Source organism: Arachis ipaensis, chromosome B10, assembly GCF_000816755.2.
Source record: "Arachis ipaensis cultivar K30076 chromosome B10, Araip1.1, whole genome shotgun sequence".
NCBI classification, from domain to species: domain Eukaryota; kingdom Viridiplantae; phylum Streptophyta; class Magnoliopsida; order Fabales; family Fabaceae; genus Arachis; species Arachis ipaensis.
In genome coordinates this window covers 68,029,143-68,038,236 of record NC_029794.2, presented here as the reverse complement: position 1 = coordinate 68,038,236, position 9,094 = coordinate 68,029,143, and the positions used below count along the sequence as shown (strand labels likewise).

General features: G+C 39.4%; 1 protein-coding gene across 2 annotated transcripts; it reads left to right on the top strand.

The window, feature by feature from the left end:
• Window positions 840–3,212, top strand: LOC107620678. Of its 2 annotated transcripts, none has more exons than XM_021113869.1 (7): window positions 840–1,281; window positions 1,416–1,654; window positions 1,741–1,944; window positions 2,032–2,109; window positions 2,215–2,319; window positions 2,436–2,837; window positions 3,119–3,212. In XM_021113869.1, exons 1-7 carry the CDS (start codon window positions 855–857, stop codon window positions 3,131–3,133), a joined length of 1,470 nt encoding a protein of 489 aa, XP_020969528.1. In that variant the 5' UTR covers window positions 840–854; the 3' UTR covers window positions 3,134–3,212. The 2 variants fall into 2 exon arrangements, with proteins under 2 accessions (XP_020969528.1, XP_020969527.1); XM_021113868.1 differs by having other exon boundaries at window positions 2,032–2,124.

Genomic DNA, 9,094 nt, shown 5'->3' with positions numbered 1-9,094 from the left:
GGAAGATGATTAAGGGTTGACATACGTTCATTTCAACAAAAGATGTTACCAAGATGAACCATTTGTGTTGGCAAGCCAAGCACACCAGTGCTTTTATGTGAAAGATCCATATATTCCCCAAAAGCATTATGTGATGAAAACGGTTCCCAGAGACTTGTTTAACATTGGTGTCCAATTACAGTTTGACCCTAACATAAGAGAGCCACATGAATCGGCGAATAGTCCGATACCCTTAAGTGATATTGGTGAGGTAGACTTGGTTAGACAGGGTGTGCGACCTACTATTGTTGATGTGACACCGAACAAGATCAAACCTAAAGACAAAGAAATAGTGTCTGATGATTTTGATAGTGATGCTGAATTTGAGGTAGTGCAGAAATTGTCCATGATGCTTTATTTTTTAACTTATTTTCTAATGCATTACCATGTTTGTTAACTATATTTTCTAATGCATTATCATGTTTATTTTCTAATGCATTACCATGTTTGTTTACTTTATTTTCTAATGCGTTATAATGTTTCTTCTTTCTTTTAATTTTGGCAATGTTAGTATTGATGCTTTATTTGACTTTTTTTTATACAGGATGAACAATGAAGGAAATTCCAAGAGAAAAAGGTTAAGGACTCTATCACAAATAGAGTCACAAAGAAGTCCCTTGAAGATGAGGAGTCCAGTAAAAAATTTAGGAAAAATTCAATTCACAAGTGCTTATTCCTTGCTATAACAATTTCAAATAAAAAGGGAACATGTTTTAGCTGCATGTGGGGCTAATAGTAGTAAACATGAGACAAGGAAAAAGGGCAAGATACCGAAAAAGGTGTTGACAAGAGGTGAAGATGAAGGTCAAAGCAAAATGGTAACCAAGAAGATAACAATCATCAGAGACGGTGAGGATCAAATCAAGATGCCAACAAAGAATTCCAACGAAGAAAATCATCTAGTCAAGATGAAAGCCATTGAACATGAGGATCAAGGTGGGAAGAAGCTGTCTAGGAAGAAGGTGTCAATGAAGAAATCAAAGGTGGAGGGTGATAAAGTCAAGATAAATACCAATGACGCTGAGGGTCAAAGCAAGAAGCCGACCAATAAGATGCCGATAAAGGAATCGAATGAAGAAGATGCCAACGAAGAACATAAGATTGAGTCTCTTATCCCTGCTATGACTTTAGACGATTTTTTTGAAAAATATGGGATATCATTAGATGAAAATGATGAAGAATATGAATATGATTATGATGAGCTCAATCCAACCGTTGGTGATAGTAGTAACAGTCAACTTGGTAATGCCTTTATCCCTTTCTTCAATAGCAAATAGTGAAACGCACCAACCTGACTCTTGTATTTAGTAGATTACTCTTTTATTCATTAGATTAGTATTCTTGTTAATATTTTCTAGTAACGACATTGGAAATAGGTACCAAAAAGAAAAAAGTTCGTGGTCCCACCCAACTCAAGCATATTCATGCTTTGGAGACACAAATAGAGTTAACATGGTACAATGGCAAACCCATAGGCCCAACAAAGACACAGGTTCAATTGTTTTGTCGGTTCTTGGGAACACTTGCAAGAAACTCTAATTTGGTCACATTGTTATATACTAATTGGCAAGCTGTGTCCATTGAGACTAAAACTTCGATGTTGGATTATGCAAAGGTGAGTCGATCATTCTCCTTTTTAAATTGTTTACAAATAGGCTTAGCATGTATGGTAAAATAACATTATTCGTTGTTTATTTGTAGTCTAAATATAACATTCCTAGTGATGCTGAGCCTTGGGTGATAGATACCATTGGAGAGGCATGGAAGCAATTTAAGAAACGCATAAAGAAATATCACTATACACCGTACAACTCATTTAGAGAGATGATGAAAAATCGTCCAATGACTATACCTGAACTGCATTTTCGAAAACTAGTTCAATTTTGGAGACTTGATATCATCAAAGTAAGTTATTTTCACAACTCTTTGGCTTGAATGATGGTATCGTGTATTTAACTAACTCTATCTAATTTTATATTGCAACAAATGTAGGTTATTTCTGACAAAAATCGTGAAAACAGATCCAAACAAAAATGGAATCATCGAATGGGTCCAGTTAGTTTTGAATTAGTACGCGCTGAATTGGTATTTTTTTGTGCTTTTTATTTCAAGTATTTTTTCATCTTTTATAGTTATGTGTGTTTACTTAGTCACATGTTGGTGGTTTCTTTGTAGCGTGCAAAGAAGGAGGACAATGAAGATCCATCACAATCTGAGATGTTTGTTGTAACTCGTACGAGCAAAAAAGGAGAGACTGATTCGGGAACACAAGAGACAATTGTTAGTTTTCTGGTCTCTTAGAAAAGTACACCAAACAAGAAATGTGTTAGCTATTTTTATTTATTCTAAAGCTGTTGGGTGCATGCATTTATTTTGATCCTATTTGTGTGTAATAGGAACATCTTCAAAATTTGAAAGAAGCAGGATACAATGATGATGAAGTAGTTCAAACAGTTTTTGGAAAGGAGAGACATGGAAGAGTTCGTTTCTATGGTCGATCAGTCACAAAATCCTCTCTTAAAAAGGAGAAGGAAATCCGACAAATGCAGCAACAACATAATGAAGTGGTTTCAACTATGGAGAAAAATCAAAATAACTTAACTTCCAAGTTGGATGGTTTAACAAACTTGATTAAGACGTTGTTGCAACAAGTCAATCCTGGTATGAGTGCAGAACAAGTGCAAGTAATGATAGAAGCTGCCCAACAATCTCCGCCTGACGCGAGTAGTGCACCAAATGATGCGCGGCGAAGCATTCCTCCTTCACTTGGATCGAACCATGTATCAAAGGATATGGAAGTAAGTACTGTTCAAAACTTCTAGTTAATTTGTCACATGGTATTTTTTTTTGAGAACTTAATTGTCGTAGTGATAGCTAATTGCAAGAATAATGGGATTGAGTTTACAAAGTTGAGTGGAATTAGTTTCTTCTGTTAAAAATTTTCTTTGATTAAACTCCATGATAGTGTTACCTTGAGTGTTGCTGTGGATGAATGTTTCCCTTCTTTTGCTGCATATGTATTGCATCATCAAAACCATTTTTGCTAAATATCTAACATGTTTATTTCTTTTATGTGCAGGAAGACATGATCTGATGAAGAAAATATGTTCCATACAAATATCACATGGGATGGGTCTTACAATGACCTTAATTACTTATGTAAATGTAATATTTTGATGTGATATGTACTTTTTGAGGTATTACATGTAATTGAAAAATTTTCACTCTATTTGGATTTGTGTTGTTTAGACTAAAGATAAAACATACCTATCTTATAATGAAACTTTTATGATTTAGATTTCTTTAATTTCTTATTTTTAGATTTATTTTGTGATTATTATCATTTTGGGATGTGATTATAATTTAAAAAAATTGAATCTCATAAACAACAGGCTATAGTCACCGTTTTAAAAAACTGTGACCATAGATAGAGCTATGGTCACTATTTTAAAGAGGGGTGACCATAGAGGCTATGGCCACGGTGAAAAACCGTGACCATAGATAGGGATAAGAGGCTATGGCCACGGTGAAAACCGTGACCAAAGATGGTCTATGGTCACGGTTTTAAGGAGGGTGACCATAAAGTCTATGGCCACGGTGAAAATTCGTGACCATAGATGGGCTATGGTCACGGTTTTAAAGAGGGGGTGACCATAGAGGCTATGGCCACGGTGAAAACCGTGACCATAGATAGGGCTATGGTCACGGTTTTAAGGAGGGGTGACCATAGAGGCTATGGCCACAGTGAAAAACCGTGACCATAGATAAGGCTATGGTCACGGTTTTACGTGGGGTGACCATAGAGGCTATGGCCACAGTGAAAAACCGTGACCATAGACAGGGCTATGGTCACGGTTTTAAGTGGGGTGACCATAGAGTCTATGGCCACGGTAAAAACCGTGACCATAGGTAGAGCTATGGTCACGGTTTTAAGGAGGGGTGACCATAGAGGCTATGGCCACGGTAAAAACCGTGACCATAGCCTTATCTATGGTCACGGTTTTAAGAAGGAGTGACCATAGAGGCTATCGTCACGGTGAAAACCGTGACCATAGATAAGGCTATGGTCACGGTTTTTTACCGTGACCATAGATTAACCTATGGTCACGGTAAAAAAACGTGGCCTAAAGTGTCAGATTTTGAAAATTAAAACCGTGACCATAAAAACCGTGACCATAGATAAAAAAAACCGTGACCATAGACCTATGGCCACGAGAGAATAGGCCACGGTAAAAAACCGTGACCATAGGTCCAAAACTGTGACCATAGATCTATGGTCACCCTTTTTACTAGCTATGGTCACGGTTTTTTACCGTGACCATAGGCCTTTTTTTTGTAGTGCTATTCTATAAAAGAAAGAAAAACTAACTAAAATATCCTAATTTATTGGTGCTAGGGAAGAGAAATTACCTCCGAAAGTCAGGTACTGATCGACCTCCCCACACTTAAGGCTTTGCACCGTCCTCGGTGCTATCTGTCAGGAACAGGGGTGGGCTGGTAGCAGTATCTCCACAGTCGGGACCATCATGGCTCCCTGTGCTGGTAAAGGAAGTGGAGTCCGGGGTGTCTGAGTCCTTGAAGTGTCCCTTGAGTAGCTACTTGAGGTGTTTGAATCGGCGCTCGTTACGGTGCTCTCTTAACTTCGCTTTCTGTTCTTGCCGATCCACTCTTTTGATTATCTACTGGAGCAGTTCATCTGTTGTAGGTGCTTGTGGTGTTGAAGAAGGAATATCTTCAACTGGAGCAGTAGGAAGGCTTGTAGTCGCTGCTGAAAGTCTGAGGTATTTCCCATTAGGGACATACTCCTTCTAGAATAGGGGGAAGACCTAAAGCTTGTTGAATAGCCTCTTCTGTAATGGGGACTTGCTTCTGACGGACAAAGACAGACTGTAGGGTAGGCAGGTAGAAGTTAGAGTAGAACTCGACTACCCAAGAAAGATTGGCCTGCCTTGGCTGTCTCTGTAGGAAACCCCATTGTCTTTGTTCAATTTACGGCTCAACAAAAGTAGCAATACTGGGCGGGAGGATAAGAAGGTGTTCGTTGTTGTAACTCCTTTTATCTAGAATAGGGAACATCTGCTCACAGTAGCGATTTGGAAACCGCACAGTGTCCTTTGCTGGAAAGGCTTTCTCCTTTTCATCAACCTTTATGATCCTCTTAACTCTTTTTGTTGAAGGCTTGACTGTAGTTGAAGAAGGCTCTGCCACTAGTGCTCTTTTAGTTCCTCTTCTTGCTGGAGGTTTGGGAGTAGCTTTCTCTTTTCCTTTCTTGGTGGCCATCCTGAAAAAGGGAAGAGAAAGTAAATTAAATTCAAAGAGGTATATAGCAAGGAAGAGAACGGAAAAGGTGGTGATGGAAGCACATTTGGAGGTAACTGACATTAACACACGCTCATGAGTACATGTGAAAAGTCATCAAAGGAGAATAGCTAGTGCCTATAATGACAAGTGAATGCAAGGTGTTTATTGGCATGCCGGAAAAGGGCATGAGTAGCATAGACCAAGCAGTACTTTGTAACAAACCATCACGTTTGTATTGACAATTAAATTCAATTAATATAATAGTATAGGGAATTTGTGAAAAGCAAGCATTGAATATTAGGTAAATAAAGTATAGAAAGTATAGAAAGTATTAAAGTATTAAAGTGCATAATGCCATATGGCCTTTTTCACAAACACATAGCATGCAAGGTAAATAAAGTATAGAAAGTATTAAAGTGAACATGCAAGCGATCCTTTAAAGAAAATAATATATAATTGTCAAGCAATTTGCAACAATCCACAAGCATCTAAGGAAGAATAAGGACTCAAATAAAATTCTAATACCATGTAAAAAGGAAAGAAGAAGAAAGAAAATATGAATAATGAAAAGAAAAAAAAAGGAAAGAAAAGAAAATAACATATAAAATAAGAAGAATGAGAGAAAAGGAAAGAGGGAAGAAGAAAATAAAACCTTGGTAATGGAGGTGAGAGAGATAGAGAGTGAAAGGTGAGATAGAAGGAAGAAGGGAGGAGGAAGAAATAAGGAGGGAAAAGAAAAATTAGGATTTAGAGAAGAGAAAGATATGATATTTGGCAAAATTAGGAAAACTGTGCGCCGCAAGCGACGCGATCACATGGGCCATGCGGTCGCGTGCTTGCGCTTAAGGTGATGGACGCGGCCACGTCGGTCACGCGGTCGCGTGACCCAGTTTGTGCCAATGGCGCGAGGGTTGCCTCGCACTCGCACAACTCTCTGTTCAAAATCATTAAATGCCAAATTTTAGGTGACGTGATCGCATGGGGCATGCGATCGCGTGAGTGGGAACTTTATTGGGTACGACGCGGCCACGTGGGGCACGCGTTCACGTGAGGGGGATTGCGCGTTCAGCGCCAGTTTAGCACCACTCTAGCACAACTTTCAGCTGTGCACTCTTTCTACGTCGAAAATCAGGGCACGCGGTCGCGTGGGAGGTCACTATGCCCATACGACGCGGACGCGTCGGCGACGCGGTCGCGTGGGCTGATTTGTGCCACTGGAACTCCTCCAGCCACGCTCCAGCATGACTCTCTGTTCGTTTTTAATTTCTCTCCTCTCCTTGCCACACGGACGCATCGCGTGGCACCTTCCTCTTTTTTTTTTGTTTTTTTTATAAATATGCATATGCAGATGCACGAAAGTACTGATAAAGAGAAAAGTTATTGAATATGAAAAACTAAAAATAAAGAAAAGAACGATCATACCATGGTGGGTTGTCTCCTACCTAGCACTTTGCTTTAACGTCCGTAAGTTGGACGCTCCACTAGCTAAAGCTTCTGCTATGTGGGGATCTTCCAAGAGGAAGATCTCAAGCACCTTGTTTTTCTGCATCTTCTCACCATGGTTTAGCTTTAGGCATTGTCCATTAACTTTGATAAGTTCAGAACTTGAAGGATGACTTAGGTGATAAACTCCATATGGTTCGGCCTTCTCTACTCTGTATGGACCTTTCCATCTGGATCTCAACTTGCCTGGCATGAGCCTCAGACGAGATTTGTAAAGGAGGACTAAATCTCCAGGTTGGAACTCTTTCCTCTTGATGTGCTGATGATGCACGGAAAACTTGTCTCATAACAAATTTCCTTCGGCAAGTGTACCGAATTTGTCATCAAGTAAAAACTCACAATAGAGTGAGGTCAAATCCCACAGGGATTGATTGATCAAGCAACTTTAATTAGAGGAATATTCTAGTTGAGCGAATCAGAATTTGAGTTGAGAATTGAAGAAAATTAAATGGCGGGAAAGTAAATAACAGAAAAGTAAATGCTATAAATAAAGAGCTGAATGTAGATGACGGAAAGTAAATTGTAGAATCTTAAATGGGAATGGGGTAATTGCTCATAAAAGTAAATGACAGAAATTAAAGAGAATGGGTAAGATCAGAAATAGGGAGTTCATTGGGCTCAGGAGATGTTGCATTCTCCGGATCAATTTCATTTTTATCTCTTCCTCAATCAATGCACTCATTGATCTCCTTGGCAATCTTAAGTGATCGAATTACAATTCCTTGTAATTCAATCTCTCAAATCTTGATCAATAGCCAATTCCTTGGTCAATTGCTCATGAGAAGAGATGAAGTATGGTCACTGATTATACCACATGCGTTTCCCAAATCAAGTGTTGAGAGGATTATAGTCACATATCCATCCAAACCCAATTTGGTCCAGCATGAGAAAGCATTTCTAGCATGATCTATTCATTCCTCTTTCAAGGTTCAGAGGAGATCCACGTTTGAATAGCTTCTTTTCCAAGATAACTACCCAATTGGATGAAGATCGAAAGCTTTCAAGTAAAATCAAGAGAAAAGATAGAAGAAGAATAATGAAAACTAGTATTGATCCATCAAATTACAACAGAGCTCCCTAACCCAATGAAAGGGGTTTAGTTGTTCATAGCTCTGGAAAATGAAAACAAAGATGGCGAATACATGATAAACCTAGAAGTGCAGAGAAAGTAAAATACAGAGAGTAGTTCTATGCCAAGAGGCTCCCTATAATTTCCAACTCTCCTTATAATTCAAAGCTACTCCTATATATACTACTCTTCTGATCTTCTAGTTGGCTCTTCAAGTCTTGGGTATGGGCCTTTGGATCTTGAGTTTGAAGCAGTTATCTTCTTCATTGGGCTTAGTTTTACTTGCAGAGAGAAAGTGTGAAGTGGGCAGAGACTTTAGCTCAGGACGTTAGTGGTGTTAACGTTTAAGTGGAAATGTGGGTTCGAGAACGTTAGTGACAATCACCTTTTTCAGTAAGGTTCCTCACCAAAGTAAGAGCCACGTTAACTCCAACGTTAGTGGGACAAACGTTGCCACTAACATTGCCTCTTTGTCCTTCGCACACGTTATTGGGACTTACCTTTCCCAACAACGTTGAGAAGTCTCCCCCTTCCCTACGTTAGAGTCCACGTTAACTTAGTTAACGTGGCTCTTTTAACGTAGGCTTGCCAACCTTCGAGAACGTTAGTGACACTTACCTTTTTCACTAACGTTCCAATGTGCCCCTATTTCTCACGTTAGAGTCCACGTTAACTAGGTTAACGTGGCTTCTAACGTGGCATGCTAGCCATCTCCAACGTTAGTGACAAAGTTGAGTGTCACTAACGTTGGCTCATCATTCCCTTATCCACGTTAGCTTCCACGTTAACTAAGTTAACGTGGCTTGTAGTGGCTTGTGTGGGTTCATTCCAACGTTAGTGACAATGTTAGGTGTCACTAACGTTGGCGATCACATTCTTGCTTCACGTTAACTTCCACGTTAACTAAGTTAACGTGGGAGTTAACGTGGCTTATGGAGGCTTGGCCAATGTTAGTGACAAAGGTGAATGTCACTAACGTTGGCTTCTCTCTTGCTTCTTAACGTTAGAGCCCACGTTAACTAAGTTAACGTGGCTCTTAACGTGGCCACTTATGAGCTTGGTCCAACGTTAGTGACAAAGCTAAGTGTCACTAACGTTGGCTCCATTTCCTTTCTTCCACGTTATAGTTCACGTTAACTTAGTTAACGTGACTCTTAACGTGGGCAATGATGGCTTCGAGAA